Below are 17,820 nucleotides of genomic sequence, written 5' to 3' on the forward strand. Positions count from 1 at the left end.
AAAATGAATCCGCGAATTTTGCATGTCTCTACTAATTACCTATGGGTCAGATCAAAAATCGGCAAAGACTTCCTGTCTCAGAAATTTATTCTCTATCGGATCAAAAAAAAAAACGTGCAGTCTTTCACGGACAACCTGTATATATCCCAATTTTGTGGACACGATAACTGTTGCAATTTTTCATAAATCACTTCCAAACTGATACATAAAATCTAGTAGTAGAAAATCTTGAACGAGCCGATTTTCACAAATCTCGAAAATGAGTTTTTTTAAGTGTTAAAACAACAATGTTGGCACTGTACGCGATAATGCACTAATACTGATATCTTGAAATCCGCGGCTTCGGTTTAAGAGGTTTCACTGTGTGTTGTTCTTGCAGTAACAAGCAGTGGCGGATCCAGGATTTTGGTTTGGGAGGAGCTTGACCCAGCTGAGGCTAGGCTTTATCAAGGCAAAAACTAAAACAATAGTGGACCCAGATGCTTTTGGAGGGGGCTTGAGCCCCTTAGCCCCCCCCCCCCCCCCTGGATCCGCTAATGGTAACAAGCCTAGATGGTATCGCTTACATGTGGTCAAGTATCTTTGTGATTGTTTCAGGAGAAACTGCAGCTGCGGTTGAAATGGCTCCAGTTGATGTTTGCACGCCCACAGATTCAGGTAAGACCCACCTACCAAATTCTGCAGTACGCAAAACTCCATACATATTTTGCACTACATACCAAACTTGTCCGTTTAGGCAAACGAGGATATAAGTTTGTTCTGAAAGTCTGTGATCGGTAAGAGAAATTAATTTCCAAAGATGGGAAGAAAATATGATTCGCTTAAAGCGATCACATGTCAGCCAAAATGTATACACGAACTTTCAACATATTATTCGTATTATTTATCTCATGTGGATGTTCCCGTTGTGGATGGTCGGTATTTTGTTTTGAATCAAACCGTTCTTATCCAATTACACGTTTTGATTAATGTTATTTTCTTTATCTTCTCTTTCTCCCTTTATGATAAATACAATAGTATCCGGGGTGTGTATTAAAGTACACATAAAAGAATAATAGCAATGCTAAAAAAAATGATTGGTTAGACACCTACAAAGAAAATGTCATTCTATGTAAAGACATCGAGAGGACTTTTGGTAGTGACATTTATGGAATCTTAAAATGTTGAAGTATACTTTATGAACACGTTAAATTATTTCTTAGAATTACTGCAATGTGTTATAAAAACGTAAACAATATTTTTGTTGAATTAATTTATAAAACCTTCGTGTTTAGAAATTTTGTAACCATAGAAATAGCTATTTAAGATAAAATCCCATATGAAATAGTTGTTGTATGCGTTGTTTTGTATTTCTTTTGCGCTCAACTATCAAAACTTGCAAACACTACGGGATATTTTTGCTTTGACTTAAGATCCTGATTGAATGCAATGTTCTTTATAACTGTTTGATACTTGAAATACAGTTTGAAATTTATTTCCAGAGCTACAATATGTAAGCATTCCTAATTCACCTGCATGATTTTGTAATGAAATAGTTTGACTTCGGTCAACCGTGTCCATTTTTTTATGCTATGGTTGATGATTTCTTGGATGTCATCTACGCGAAAATGATGAAACTATCATTAAAAAGACAGTTGAATATTTAACAAACTTTATGACTCACGAAAACAGATTACATTACGTAAAGAATATACTTTATAGTATTAAAAATAAGAAAACATTACTAGTCTGTAAGCCAGCTATTTTCCTTTGAGTTAAAAAAATTATATATATATATATATATATATAACATTTGGCTATCTCAAACGATACACATAGGTGGCTACTAAGTGCAAATATTTACATAATGCATGCATGTGTGTATGATCCTCGGCAGGTTGTATTAAAGCGGTTTCTGGATCACTTTATCAAGGTCCGAGAAAATAACCAAGTACCTAAAAAATAGAAACTTTTTTTTGTAGTTGCATGTAATTTTCACATCTTAAAACCTTGTTTGATGATATCATCCCTCTTCATTAATAAAACTGTAGTTAGTCGTTTCTACCCTATTTATTCGCATGCAATTTCGTGATGGTACGTTGAAGCTGTCACCCATATCCTCGAAAAAAATAAGCAATGTCGGTCTCGTCGGAACACATTCCCGTTCCTAGTTTCCGCGAAATGCATGCTAAATTAACAAAACATTGTACAGGCTTTTGCGGGGTTAGAGGAGGTGGGGGAAGCGGGGGTTGAGTGCTCAAGATAAGGGTTCGATTCTCCAGCGGGCACATGGCCGGATATTTTACATGTGGCATTGGAGTATCTCGGGGCAGATACTCTCATTACTTCACTGCTCTAACTCGGTTTAGTTTCGTTCGCTTCTAACTCATTCATACAGACTGTCTGAATCCTACTTTGACTGCAGGTTCATCACGACAGAATAAGTTGAAAACCTCAATACAACATTTATGGTCTGAATTAGTTCCTAAGGTTTGTTTATGCCTTTAAAATTGGAGCCTAACAATTTTTTATTGAAAATGTTAAAGTATTAAGAAGGAACACTGAGCTTCTGGATAATATTTAATTGAACTAAGTTATATAAACACCAAAAACTTGTTGCTGTGGTAAATGATATCGTTTAAATAATTTATAATTTCAATCCAAGGGGAGGAGTAAGACAACTCAGCCCGGTGTTTCCTTTCAAATTATTTCAATTTGTTGGTTGAATGATACGTGTATAAGTATTTCTTGGGGGGGGGATGCCTTCTCTGCGCACGTCATGTGTGGTCAGGTGTTCGTGCCCTCGTGCAAGTAACGGAGGCCACCCCGGGCCCGCGCAGCCCGACGGCACCAGGTGGTCGGCTGACGTCCCACCCGGGTGGTCCGTCCCCTCCCCCTCCCCCCAGATGCCTTGTTAGCTGTCGTCGGCGACCCCGCAGCCTCCCGACTCTCTCCTTGGCGCCGTGCCCGATGCGCGTCCGGCTGTCGTCGAGGCGTCGCGCTCACGTCGCGTCTTCCCCGCGCGGCTCCGTGTGTGTCTGCTGGGAGTTCCCCCCTCCTCCCCCTGCCCGGGCCACACACACGGTGTGCAGAGCTTCGGCAAAAAACCACGTTACCAGAGTTTTGTTTCCGCGTTGAGTTTTCAAACTGAACTTTTAGATGAGTGACAGTGGCTAAAACGCGGGTTGTCAGAAGACATGAAATACCCGGTGAAGAATCTTGAAAGCAATCAAGGGACTTGCATTGCACCTTCATTCAATGTCAGGGTCACCGCTGAAATTTCATAGTTGTCATATGCACAAAGAGAAAACAATGCGCCAGTTCAGAGCTTTGTACTTAGATGCGATACCAACGCTAGAAATACCAGCGTCCGTCGGGCTTATGATCCCGCCTCGCTTACACAAATACACCTGTGACTAGGCGAGCCACTTGAGGCCTTGTCACACTGTCAAATATTTATCTCCGATATATTTGATAGTAGAGTTGGAGAGGTAGTATTGGACACAAAATATCTTCCATTTTTATCCATCAAATAAATTGGTACAGATAACTTCAAAAATGTTTTAAATCATTTCACACTATCAAAGTTTATTTTTGGTTTGAGCTGTCTCAAACTTTTCAATTTTAAAAACAATTTTGAATTTAATAATTCTTCACAGTGCTGGATGGAATTATTTAGCTTATATTTGTGCATTTAAAAAATTGTATACGTGTAAACATTTAATTTACAATAATATTCGTTAAATATTTAAATAAATGTTCAGCGATTTTTTTAAATTATAGAAATATAATTTTATTTTTTTTAATTAGAATTTTTTCGCATATGACATTTATTTTAACATTATTATATGTAGTTACTGAACTTTTATAACCTCTTGAATCACCCAGTGTTCGTTACCATTTTTAAGAATCGTTGTGACTGAAATGGATGTCATTTCCATTTGTGTGCTAGGCATGATTGTATTTGGGTGATCGCATCCAACATATATTATAACCCGTCATATATGCAAAATATTAGATGTAAGCTCGAGTCATCCAACTTATCACACAAAAATGGCTGCGCTTATGACGTTTTCGTTGACGCCGCAACCTTCCAACTTTATTTGACAACACATATTGGGAGGTTTTGGAAGCGGAAGTTCGACAGCGTGAGAGTGCCTTTAGGGACGCGGGAAATCACCACCTCGAGATGGCAGCTGACGCGCCGTAATCTCTTGGGTTCGACCCCAGCGACCATGCTTGATTCAGACTATCGAGCACTGAGTCCGTACCCAAGATAACATAGAGTTCACTTTTATATTTGGAGGTACCGTTGCTCTAAAACATTGTGCATAACCGTGCGATCTGAAATTATACGTGATATAAAATTCAACAACACTACTCGAGGGAAATTGGGAATGAATGGGAAGTGGCTTTAGGTAAATAACCATCCCCCAGCTTTACAAATATGGAGACCATGGAAAACCGTCACGTCATATTAATGTTTTCCTTGCTATATGCGTATCACGTTATTACCTGAACTTAGACTTTCTGGCGTTTCGTTAGTCATCATAGCCATGTGATTAGAAGACAGAACATATGTTTTTTTCTTCTTTATAATTCTTAAATCGTGTTGGGGTAACTAACGTAATTGCCAACTGAAATAAATTTGACGAAGAAAAGAACTGAATTTTCTTCTTTATACCAAATATGTAATTGTTGACAAAAAATATTTCAGCTCAAAACAAATAATTCATTGAAAAATCCAGTTGTGATTTTGTTGAAAAACTTTTTAAAGATAGTCTATACCTTATGATTACGTCAGCCATTCCTTCCATCCTGTGTGAGCTGAATGGTTCAGAGCTAAGCCTGCGTTTATTGCCCACTCTAATGAATTATCTATTCTGCGCTATTGCACGATTCGCAGTTGACGACCATCACGAGCGATTACGCCCTGCAGCCAAACTCGCTTCGCTGCGGCACTCGAGCGGCTAACAGTTGCCTGCAGCGCCGGCTCGTGCCAGCGGCTGTACGAGGAAACAATTACGCTGCTCCCCTCCGCGATCCGCGCGTTCGAGCAATTACACCGGGCCGCCGGCGGCGCGCTTCTTATGGAGTTCGTAACGACGTGCTGGGGTCGTCGAGCCCGAACTGTGCGACTGCGCCGAAGTGGCAGATCAATTGTTCACAGGTTAGATTTTGATAAATTTTACGGGGGCATGCGCTTTTCGCGAAAAAGATTTTACAGACCAGCTGCGCGTTAAAAAAAAAATTTTTGTTTTGAGTATTGTCTGTGTTTCGTGGTCAATCATAAACGTCCAGCGTGGAAGCAAACGCGACACGAATGGCCCGGCCAAACAAGGGCAATCAATAGCTTCTCTTGCAGACGGTCGACGATCACAAGGGAGCAATCGCTAGCGTGGGCATGCCTTATTGCAGTCTAATGAGCGATCGGAATATTTCACCAAAAATAAATTCCCCTATAAAATTACTAAATGCAATCTAATAAAAGCGATCGAGTATTCAGCAAAAAAAAAAAAAAAAACGCTGTAAATGTTTTTGCCGCCGCGGCAAAGATATAGTGTGACGTCAGCGGAAGAGTTCGGTACGAATAACCGCGTCAAACAATAAGAGCGCCACCAAAACATGAGCCTTGTTTTATTCATGCAAGGCTGTTCCATTTGCAGAGGAAACGTGATAATATAACTACCATACTTCTTTGCAGTGGGCGTCAACGCACTTGACAATATGGAACTTATCCCCTGCGGAAAAGTCGCGTCTCTTCTCCTCTCGCTTCGCTTCTCTTCGCTTCGCTTCGCGCGAGTGGGCGCGCACCTTAACAATCTACTGTCTCCTATTAATAACTTGAATTTCTCAGGTTTACACTAATTGCAATGCTTTACGACCTAGGAACGTGAACGGCTCAGCCTGATCGCCACGCGAGCAGATCCCGCCGTCACACGGGGCAGCTTCGGAGACCCGCGCCTTCTCCCAGCTGATATCCTCCACCGTCTATGCACAATATGTATAAATCAGTTCGTAGCCACGAGGCGCTCGTTGGACGAAACAAATGGATTTGTTTAGCCGATAAGGCCTTGCCACGCGGCTCTGATTTACGACACTGGCCGTGTACCGCTGTTAGAGAGACGGATCGATAAGAGCGACGCTCGCTAGTGCTTCTTAGCGCGGTGTCTAGGCTGTGGACTGACCCGCAGTTTTCTCGTCGTGAACAGGACAACTATGAGATTTGAGCGACAACATTAACATTGTATGTACACGAACGACTTGTAGAATTTCATGCCAGGCCTTTTCTTGCATAACCGTACGTAATTTTTTTTTCAATGGCGGCCCAAAATTACAGTCTCGCCGCAATGTGCTTCGCGGAACACAGCGCGTGAAGCGCCGCGCATAACATCACTTCTCGCCGCGACGAAAACACGCCAGCTCTCCTCGTCGCTAGACGGCGCACCTCACACTTCAATATTCGGCAGTCTTTTGTTTACTGACGTCTTCGCCTCAGGAGCGATCTAGCATGCGTAATTCTCTGTGGCTCAGCAGTGCTAATGTAAGAGTTCAGTACGTATTACTAATCAACTTGTGTGAGTAAATCTCGTTGTTCTCCCTAATTTTTTGGCATATTCCGCTTGCTGGTTACCATTTATTATTTTTGTTCACATGAAAATGTAACCGTCACATTGAGTAGTTCTGTCTTGCTTACCGTATCAGCTAACGATTTAGCGAAGATATGTTTAGAGCGTGTTTTTCCTTTCATACAATTAATTTGTATTGTGCATATAGCTAGAAAGTAAAAAAAATTAAAATTTTAGTGACAATTACATATTTATATTTGATGTTAAGTTAACCTTTTTTTCGTTTTGATTGATGTAGGCCTACATTTAAACTATAAATTGCAAAAAAAATTATTTTTAAACATCAATTTTCCCTGTAGAGTATTATATCTCAAAACCAGTCACTGTTAAACTTTTGCAGATATATAAAAAAATAGATTACGATAGCTGCATCATGTTGTAATTTGAAGTACTTGGAGTGAGAGTTGTTTTGTATACTACATGTTTTGAAACTTAGCATAATACTTTTCTCCTAAAATATAAAGTGAAAAATTAAGTCTCTGGATGGCAGTGCTACAGTGAAAACTTAATATCTATAGAAAAATATGCTTGTCACAATTTATACTGTCTTTGTTAGAATTGATTAAAAAGCCGATGTAAGAAAGAAGTCTGGGGTTTCATTTTTACACGTCTAAGGAGATCCTGAGATAGCGCATATTGGGAATGGCTGACTGATCTTCAGGGTCATATCATGAACAATGTGCTCGTTGTTCTGTTGTTATTGTTTTTTTTTTCTCCTGCGAAGGTTATACAGCGAAATCCTCAGACCATTAAGAAGCCCGCCTAATCAAGTGTGTATCTGTGTTAGTGAGGCAAGATGATAAGTGCGACGCTCGCTGGTGCTTCTAGCGCAGTATCGCCTCTAAGCGCAAGGCCCTGAACTGGCGCGCAGTCTTCTCATCGTCACAGGATAATTTGTGAATTTTGAACGGTGACCGTAACATTATGTGGTGAGAAATGAAGGTAAATGTGTAATGCAAGTCCCTTAAGTGCTTTCAAGAATCTGTACTTTTTTTACGCCTAAAAATTACTCCGAAAACACGCCTTTTTAGCCATTTTCACTCTTCTTAAAACACAGTTTAAAAACTTAATCCGAAATCAAAAGTATTTTTCGGTCTTCAGCGAATTCTGAAATGCTTTTTCGTATACAGACCCCACTCGGATATCTTTAGTAGTTTTTAAATCGCGTCTTTTTTCCTGAAGCTCTGGGTACCGTGTGTGTGCCCGGGCAGGCGGGGGCCTTAACCCATCTGGTGTGTCTCTTCTGAAAGAGGTACCACGCGGTCAGTTATCCCGAGCATCCTCCGGAAAGTGAAAATATGTTTTTTTCCATGTTGAAACATGCCTGACGGGCGGAGAACAATAAACGAATAACCCGATTTGTTGATGGCTCGCTTTCGCTTTACTGGATCGAAGGGGTGCACTTCGAGCTTATACGTTGTCTCGAATAGGAAATTTGCCCATTTCAGCCGAAAATCATTCACCATGAAGATGGCAGCACCCGTCATTTCGCACCCCAAAGTGGACCATATTTCTTGAGTTTATTTTCCCCTTGCATTGCTTCCTGATGGAAGAAATATAGGCATCACATTGGCTTCATCAGATTTTAAGCTATTAGGTATTTGTATCATTAAAATGTGAAAATTCTTCGTCTTTAAGGTACGATATCACACATTAGTAGGACTGGAAAATGTCGAGGTTTCAATGGCCTCTAGTTTAGACTCCACAATCCCCTACGTACTTGAGCAAATGCCACCTGTTCATTGGCTACTGACTTGTGAGACCTGTGCACTGGAATACTTGGATTCAATACTTCTTTAGTTGAAGGTGTTTCATTGGTTCAGAGTCCTTCAGATAAATTGTGAGCCAATCACAGAAGTAATACGAAGGTACATGCGTTTGGATTCTAGCATAACGCGAAATTAATCCACGAATTTATTCCAGTCTTTGCACATTAGGTGATTTTTTAAAATTCATAACATAGTTTAGTAGACAATAAGTCATCCATAAAAATTAACTCATTGCTAAACGCCAATGACTTTGCAGAGGAGACTGTTTGTGATTTGTCAGTCACTTTAAACTGGTTTACTACGCTTTAACGAAGCCAAATTGTGAAAAATAAACGAAAGAAAGCTGCTGAAACCAAGATGGTTTCTTGGTTACTATTGCTCCCCCTGAAGATTAAGGTGTGGCCGGCACAGGATCAAGTGCTACTCTTCTCCACAGAGTGTTAGTCTTCATTCTTGCTTCTCTACTGAGCAGGGAAAAACCCGCATACTTGGGTCCCCGGGTTGGGCTTAACGTGTTTTCTTCATTAGTATCATTATCGTTGGTAGTACGTTGCTAGCCTATCAATTGCATCGCTCATTTTAATTTCCGCCCCTTGAAATCTGCGCCTGGCCAGAGCGTGACGTGGCGGTTATTTATGCAGACGTTCTAGAGTATTGTCGACATTACGCTCCCCTGGGGCTCACAGAATATCTGTTAATAAACTGCTACTGGACGATGGGATTGAATTGAAAGTATACTCGTTTCGAATCAGAGCTATTGACTCAAAATCAATATACAAAAAAAAATCTACGGTTTTCAGTGTATCGAATCTTGGGGTTGGCAGTAAATAACTGTATTTCTTTTTACAAATGTCAAATTTATAACTTGTTTTCATTTTGAGGTTGTCCTCACTTGTACGTTGGGCTAATGTGTCACGAGAAATCTTGTAACACATGTTTTATGTACTAATGCTCATAAATTTTGAGAACTGACTCTGGCCTCGTGATCATGTTTCTATCGAACCGAGTCGATTTTTCGAAGAGTCGCCACCTGTGACCATGCCTCACGCGGCAGGCGGTCCCGTTCGGCGCACGCTGACGAGGCTGTTATTTGCATTGCGCGTGCAGACTTTTCGGCTTGCACTATTCGAACCGTTAAAACGCTTCACCCTTATTATTATTTTTTTTCTTTCCCACCACACTTCTTAGCGGATTTTCTCTGTGCTGCGGTTTTTCCCGCCGCGCCGGCCGCGTTTTATTAACAGCCGTGTTCGGGAGCTTGATTTACGCCAGTCTTTTAACGTCGGAACGTTGTCTGCGGTCGTGCGGCGGTCGTTAAAAAAAGAACCGACGCCACCTGTGGGCCCGCGGAAATCTGGAATTCGATGAGAGGGAGGGGGAAATAATTCGCTCTCTGCTCGCTCCATCGGCGGCACGGCAGTAAAGCGAACGCGTCGACGCGATTTCCGACTGCTACGCGGCGATTTACGTCCGTGTTCTGAACGACCAAACGTGTCCCGTTAACTATTAATCAACGCAGTACTTTTTTTTCACACGTAAATGGGACATAAATATTCACGTAAAATTACACATATTTGTAAATTTTTTACACTTACATGAAAACGACTGCATCACTACAAAATATTCTTCGCAGTAATAGTGGGATTGGATTCTTGCCAGGGCATTTATGCTTTGTGTTGTACCTGCAATAGTTAAAATTATCTGTAAACCGTTCCCCGGATAGCTGCGCACATTAATACATAAGAACAATAAAACCAAATGAAGTTCAATTATCTTTTCTATTGTTTAAAAAAATTATGCTTGAATGAAGCATCAATTAAAATATAAAATTATGCCCTAATTTTCGTAAGAAATATTCAGTATTGTCATGAAAACTGTCATATATGCAAAAATAACCATAGCCATGTGTTGTGCAAAGTTACAATATCTTTCTTGTAGTATTACAAACTATTTGAAGTAGCTTGGCTTCTGGGTTATAGCCACATCCAAGACAAATATATCACCGACGTTTCGGTCGACATTTCAGTCGCCATCATCAGAATAGAGTTACTCAGCAGGTAACTTAACCCTGATATTAGAGGTTAAATTGGAGAAAAAATAAACAAATATAATTAATTTGTATTATGAAGATTCGTATAGGATTTTTAATCTATTTAAAAATAAATAGTAATATTTTGATTTGATTTTCTTCCGAACAGCTTAACTATAGTTGTTAATAAAAGCAGGCTAGAACAGCTGATACAAAATATAAACAAACGTCCGCCATATTGGTATGTGAAAATCAGAAGAAGAAAAATGGTGGGGAAAAAACGGCTTCACGTCTGACGGCTTATGCTCCACCTGTCTTTTTTATAATCTCTGCCTATGAGTGGCAGCCCCATTCCATCCATGTATACCCTGCCTCAGGCGAGAAACTACAATCGATTTTCATTTCTCACTCCCATCAAGCCGTCTGACTGACATGGCTGTCGTACCTGCCTCTCATCGCAGGTCTTGTACGGACGGCGAGAGGTGACCAAGTACGGTGCTCCTTGCCACGGGGGAAGTAAGCGAACCTGCTTGCGAAAATAAAAATGTATATTACTTTACACGCAGGTAATTAAAAACTGACATTACTTTCCGCCACGTGTTATTGTGTACTGCTAAGCGCTCCTTTGTTTGCGCCCTTTTTTTTTTACAATCTCGCCTGGCTTTTGTCGCGAGGTTTATTGGCTCGCTCGGGAGACGCCAAGGTCGTTCCCAGGCTGCGTTCGAATCCCAAGGACGCCATTAGGAGAACGCGGCCGTTTGTTGTTCGGGATTTGGCGCGGCGAGCGGGGTATGATGGTCTCGAGATGGCAATTTGGCCGGAGGGGGGTGAGGGGAGGAGTTACTTCAATTTATTGGCCATTGGAAGCAAGCGGAGGCATGACTAACGTCTCCAGCCGGTGTGACGTCGTCAGTCGCACGAAGTGATGGCGCGCGACGGGGGGTGGTCCCCGCCCCTTGCAGTCCGCGGGGGTTCGAGTAGTACCGGGAACTGGCGCGCTAATGTTCCCGCCACACATTTGTGCCCACGGCCAAAATAATAACAAAGGTTCAGAGGAAGGGTACGGGAGGGGGGGTGTATTTTTTTTTAATCCTGCCCCCCTTGGAGTACCGATGGCCTCTGGGGCGTCCTCGCTCGGCGCTCCCAAGGTCGGGACGGACTGCTATCACGGTCACATCCGGCGTATAATCCAGGGCGCGCTTCCACGCAGCTCAAGTATAGGCTACATCCATTAGGAAATGATCCTGGGGCATTCCTTTTATTTTATCAAGGCTTTTATTTAATTTTTTTTATCACTTTCAGTTGAAGAATATTTTATAAAATTTAAACTCAATAACTCCCACAAATATTTTCAGCATAAAATATCCTACTTAGCTTAGGAGGAAGGTCACCTCTCGACTATTAAGTGCACAAAGCCATTGGGCTGGATAGAGAAGCATACCCGAGAAAGACGCCTTTTTTTTATAGATTGATAGAATATACATAATAATTTTATTATTTGTAATTTTTTGTCCCTGGACACGTCCTTTTTGAAAAATTGATGAGATATTTAATTATATTACATTTTTGTATTGACCAAGGATCGAACAAAGCACACTGTAATCGATCGAATCAATCACTATTTTTTAATGATGTTTGGAATTTTTCCTGAATTTATAGCTTAATAATTACAGACTTTCAAGATGGCGGCCAGTACGTCTGACAAAATAGCGGATGTCAAGGTGATAAATAATACTGCACTCTAGCAGATGGCATGTGTACTACGTGACACTAGACCCCAAAACCAACACCAACTCAAAAGTGTGTGTTAGTGTGTGTGTGTGTGTGTGTATATATATATATATATATATATATATATATATATATAGAGAGAGAGAGAGAGAGGGGGGTATATATATGTGTGTGTATGTATGTATGTATATATAACTGCAGTAATTTTGCACAAATCACTTCCAATCTAATACACAATATATAGTAATATGAAATCGCAATCGATTTTTTTAATGGACAACATCCAACCAAAGGGGTAGAAATGGGGAAGGTTTTTGAATAAACAGAAAAATCGCTAAAACTTCCTTAATATTACAAACATCGCATTCGTTTGAACGTATTATAATTTGTACGAATGGTACTAAAAACTTATGTAAAAGTTAATTTTCTATTTTACCAACCAAACAAGGGATGGAAAAAACAGGATTTGGATACGAAAAGAATCAATAGCTTCCTTAGTAGGCACACTATCGAATACGTTGGTTTTGTTTGTAAATCTTAAAAATTTTACAAAAACGTTTGCAAAAATAAATTTTGATATGATGAACCATTGCTGTAAGAGGTGTGAAAATAACAAGGTAGTATTTAAAAAAACAAATATCGTAATTTCCGTACCATGTAAACTATTTATTAAATCCGTTCTCATTTATTGTAAGGCCTTAAAAAATTATCGGCTAATTTAACTGCAGCATTTCCAGAAGATAAAGGTTCTTAGAAATATACATATGACTAAAGGCTGTGCCCAAAGGGATTTTTTTTATTATTCTAGAATCGGATTCGAACAGTATTTTTGGGTTCTAATTCGAGATTTTGGATTTGAGGAAATATGGATTCGACCCATCACATGTTTTGCTTTTTGTATGTTCGTGTTCGGAGTGTCTTGCGGTGTTTCTTGGCTGGATCCATCCCTGTCGGTCGTGCCGCCCGGCTGTCCGTCTGTCCGCCGAGGCTGTCGTGACCGCGCCGTCGACGCCTGTGGCCGGCGAGCTCGCTGCTCGGGTGACGAATCGGGTCTTGGCTATTTCCCCGAGTCGCCCCCAGCGTTCCTCGCGCCGCGAGGAAAAGCCACTTTTCCCGACTCGGATATATTTGCGGCCAGTGACAACGCAAGACGCGTGTAACGTTCCGACTTCTCCTGAGGGGGGGGGGGGGGGGGGGAAACCAATTCAAGAAGACCTGTCGCTCTCAAAATGTTTTTTTTTTCTTTTCTTACATTCCAAAGAAAGAAATTGGAGGAGAGGCAGAGAGAGAGAGAGAGAGAGAGAGAGAGAGAAGAAAGCCATTAGGCCACAATTTCTTGCCACCTCTTTAACCCTCGTCTGAAACCAACGTATTTTCTTGGGTGGTAATACAGATATTATGCCGTGTCTCAACTGTATTGGAAAGTTTACAAAATCATGCGTTGCTGTTGCCAAAGATGTCTCAATTCAAACCCTTTTTTTTCAATCCGGCGCCGCGCCGTCAAGAAATAATCGTTTCGTACGTTACGCATGTTTATACCGCTACCTCGAGGAGAGCAAGGTTCGCGCGCAGAGCGGGCTGGCACGTGTGTCCGCGGGCCAGCCTCTGGCGACAGGGCGGGCGCCCGACCGCCTCCGTGGACATTGTCATTATGGACCCCCGCACCGGTGGTTACGAATCAGCGGAGGCTCTCGCGCTTTGATTGGCCCCGGATCGCCGAAATTGAGATCGATCGGTTTCCCCGTGCGCGAGGAGTGTTTGGTCTCGTTGCTCGGGAGGGCGGGCCTCCGCCGCCTTGTGGCAGATCGCAAGGCCTAAAACGCGGCCTCGACGCGACCGGGTGTCGGGAACCAAGGCCTTTTGAAGCGCGGTGTTCGTTACGCCATGAATTAATGACACTCCCGAACTACTCGTTAGACAGCGCTGATTTCCTATTACATACCTACCGCCGACGACTTCATGTTACCGATTCCTATCTCGTGGCTTCAGGGTAGCACAGCGATATTTGCCACCGGAATCAAATTTGTACCACTTAAAAATAAATACGATTTCACATCGTGCAGCCAACGATCAGTCCCTCCCTAATATACGACTGCCATTTTTAAGTCATTCAAACGACAGCAGATTTAGGTAAGATTAGCGGAATGAACGAGCGCTATATATATATATTGCAGTTTTTTTTCTGTGCTAGTTCTCTTAGGTGCTGTTCTTAGAAACTAATAAAGACGATTGTTTGTGAGATAGAGCACAAGGAATGTGGGTCTTAACGAAGTGATATTAAACAAATTGAACGCAGTAACTTCAGTCATTTGGTAATCATCCCTTAGTGAGGTGAAATCAGTTTGCTACTGATAAGCAATGTGTTACAGTCGGGGATTTCCTTCAAAAGGTCTGCGTCGCCTATAACTTCTGCATCTGATCCAAGTCCCAAAGATGCGAGGAATGGCGAGAGGTTTCCTGCAGAAAGCGATAAAAACTGATAACGTAATCCGAGCATCTTAGTTTTTATTTTCCCCCGGTGATGGCGGTAGCCGGCCGCGGTCCTTCAAAGGGGAGGAGGCTACGCGATTGGTCGCGCACGGAGGGAGGCGGCGTTGAGTCACTGCGGGCGCCCACGGAATAACACTCCTCAAGGTCACCGCGGCAGGAACATTCCACCGGTTCCGCCGGACCCGCCGAAAAACTAGCTCTCTTCCCCCTACCTTCTCATCCTTCCTTCCCTCCTCCCCTGACCAAAGCCCCTGAAACTTCTCCGCCAACAAGTGGCCCTCGCCGTGAAATCGACGAAATATAGGTATATATATATTTTTTTCCTGTTCGAGTGTATCACGGACTGATGCGGCGGGAATTTCGCTCTGGACCGTGACACCTGGTTGGAGGTACAGCATGACTCATCCGTAGTTTGCAGTGTGTGTTTAAGAGTGAGCGATAGTAAAAATTTTTTCTGCAGATTGGAATGAAATTTTGTCAAAAGTTTTATTTAGCTACAGTTGTTGTCTGTACGTAGTTTCGAAAATTTTCATAACATTTTAATTGATATATTAAACCTTAAGTTTTAATAATTTAAAGCAGTTTTATACAGAATTTTAAAAAGTCTCGTGTCTGACGCGTTAACTATATATGCATGTAACCTTCTTGTTTACTAAAATAAAATTTCGTTTTAATAGGTGCAATAATTCTATGATAAATTAATTAAATTATAAATCTCTGCATAATGTAGAAGTGCAGTCTTTTATGAAATCGCCTCTTACACGTTACTAATATATTGTAGAGAGATGGGATGAAGCCCTTATAGAGACAAAGCACCATGAATATTTGTTAAGGCTAAAATATGTCAGAGCTATGTCTGGGAAAGCCAAACGAAGATCAGCTAATATTACCAATTTTTCACACGTAGCGAGTGCAGACGTCTGTGAAAATATTTCCACCTAAGTTCGTATTCGACGAATCAAAATGGAAGTTAAACTATTATACAGTAGAAAGAATACTGCATCGTTTGATACCTAACATATGTCTGTGCACTGCCTGGAAACTCTAATCGAAGGTTAGTTGAAAGTCCAATTTCGCGTTGTTTTTGGAATTTTACACGCAGCCGTTTAAAAATAATACGCGCTGAAGAGCGCTGAACAGTGCTGCTAAGGATTGAGCAGCGGGAACTTCCCTGAACCAGGTACTACCTGCTCCTAGTGGGGACTGGCGAGACCGTGCTAAGCCGCTTATCTCTCTTCAAGATCAGGAAAGGGGGCAGTGCATTGTTACCTGCCTCTTTCTGACCACTGAACCATGGAAGTGCAGAGGATATCAGTGCTATCGTTCAAGTTCCTTGTGCCAGCCGAAAGAAACTTGCATCAACAGCTTCTATGTTCAAAGAGCTAATTAGTAATCATATTGAATTCTTTAACATTAATTTTTATTAACGTTACCACATTTTTCCCTGTTCACTTACAATTTGGTTTATCTCACTCATCTGCCTCCCTACTCTCAGTACGCCTTCATGGCCAGTGACAGTACACCTGGTTATAATTAGGCCCGTTATGTAATGACACGGAAACATAATCAAACGGTAACGCATCTCGTAAACGCAAGACGACCATTTACGGTACTCCGTCAGCTCGTTCTACAGTGTACGGATTTCACGGAAACATAACAAAACTTGCGCCAATAAGCGTAAAAAAATACTGACGTCACACAACATCATTGTAAACAAGCTCAAACGTGAAATTTTAAACATGCATCGGTTTTTATGTTTAGTTTACGTTGAATTGTGCATTATGACTTCTGTTTGATGCATTTAACTAGTATAACGGCTTATAATTAGAGATTTCGCGAATAGATTTCGTGACTGGTTGTATTGCATATCACTGCATCTCGTATTCACGTAACTGATTGGGTGCTTGTTACTCTCGCGCGTCTGGGCACTTAAAAAAATATATGTCAAATATCGTACCACACCTACGTTAATGTATTAATAATCACTTACTGTAATTTGTACATCTCGGAATGCATTCATAATAAAACGCTTCGTTTTGATAAAACTTAAACAATTAGCTTGTCGGTATTCCACGGTAAATTTATCAATGTACTGAAATATCACTTTTGGTTTTAAAGAAATAAGTTTTATATATTACACTGTATCAAAACATAAAATTTTGTGAATTAGCACATAAAAAACAAGGTAAACAACCTACATTTCATAAAATCATTGCTACATCCACCGGTTTTAAAGTCTCGATGTATGTAGATTAACCGACATGCCGAAGGCATTACTTGTTGGAATTTCGCGCTTAATCTAGCTATAAAACTAAATATTTCCATTCGTTAAAAGTGTGCCGCAAATATACTTCTGTTTGTTTATTGACATTGTTTTTTTTTACTTGAGCCATCGTCGTTACTCAGCCTTTTTTGGCCGTTCAAAATTAGTATTCACGAAAGAGAGGTTTACACCAAACTAGACTTTTTTGATATTCCAGACAGAAGAAACGACGTCTTAAATAATAAAGCGGAAACAACTAGCAAATACATAAATATCGTATGGGGAAGGTACCTGAGGGTAGGGTATCGTACCCCGTGTGCAGACTTGTTATTGGGCGCCTGTAGGCATCTGCGTGCCCTAAGGAATGATAAGCAATGAAGCCCTGCAATGGTGAAGCGCTTGAATGAGCGGGGCGGTGGAAACGGGAGATCCCCGAGAAACCCCGCCAGCCACGAAATCGGAATGATTCCTACATGCGAAATTCCGGGCTTCTGCCCCACTGAGATCGAACCCAGATCGCTTTGGTGGGAGGCGAGGGGTCTGACCCCTCGACCGCCGCGGACCCTAACATGACTATTCAAAAACAAGAATAAAATGGACATGTTCATGGTATACGTAGTGATAAAATAGTGTATTGCTATTAGCTGCATGGAAGAACGCATGCACAAGAGTTCGGCATTGCCCATTTCTCCATCTTTATTACGCTTGCGGATGCGAATATGTGTACACTTACGTGTGAATGTAGAACGAACTTAGAGTGTCATACATTTCCCTTTTCGTAATACGTATACGTTTGTGTGTCACGGTCAAACGGGCCTAATCATTACTTGCATAGCCGTTTCATAAATAAGTACTTAAAATTAAATGTACAACTCCTGTGCTCAGAAAACTGCTCGTAACTAAATAGGCACTTTGTTAGCGATGCTAAGA

At 41.3% G+C, this 17,820-nt stretch overlaps 1 protein-coding gene across 2 annotated transcripts in view; it reads left to right on the forward strand.

Annotated features, from left to right (window-relative positions):
- LOC134542200 (uncharacterized) overlaps nt 1-17,820 on the forward strand; it is a 1,033,251-nt gene that overhangs the window by 514,938 nt on the left and 500,493 nt on the right. For both annotated transcript variants that reach the window (XM_063386263.1, XM_063386264.1), the window contains exon 4: nt 598-657. In XM_063386263.1, the coding sequence (XP_063242333.1) occupies nt 598-657 (60 nt within the window). The remainder of the gene's footprint in view (nt 1-597; nt 658-17,820) is intronic.

Source organism: Bacillus rossius, assembly GCF_032445375.1.
Source record: "Bacillus rossius redtenbacheri isolate Brsri chromosome 4 unlocalized genomic scaffold, Brsri_v3 Brsri_v3_scf4_2, whole genome shotgun sequence".
Lineage (NCBI taxonomy): Eukaryota > Metazoa > Arthropoda > Insecta > Phasmatodea > Bacillidae > Bacillus > Bacillus rossius.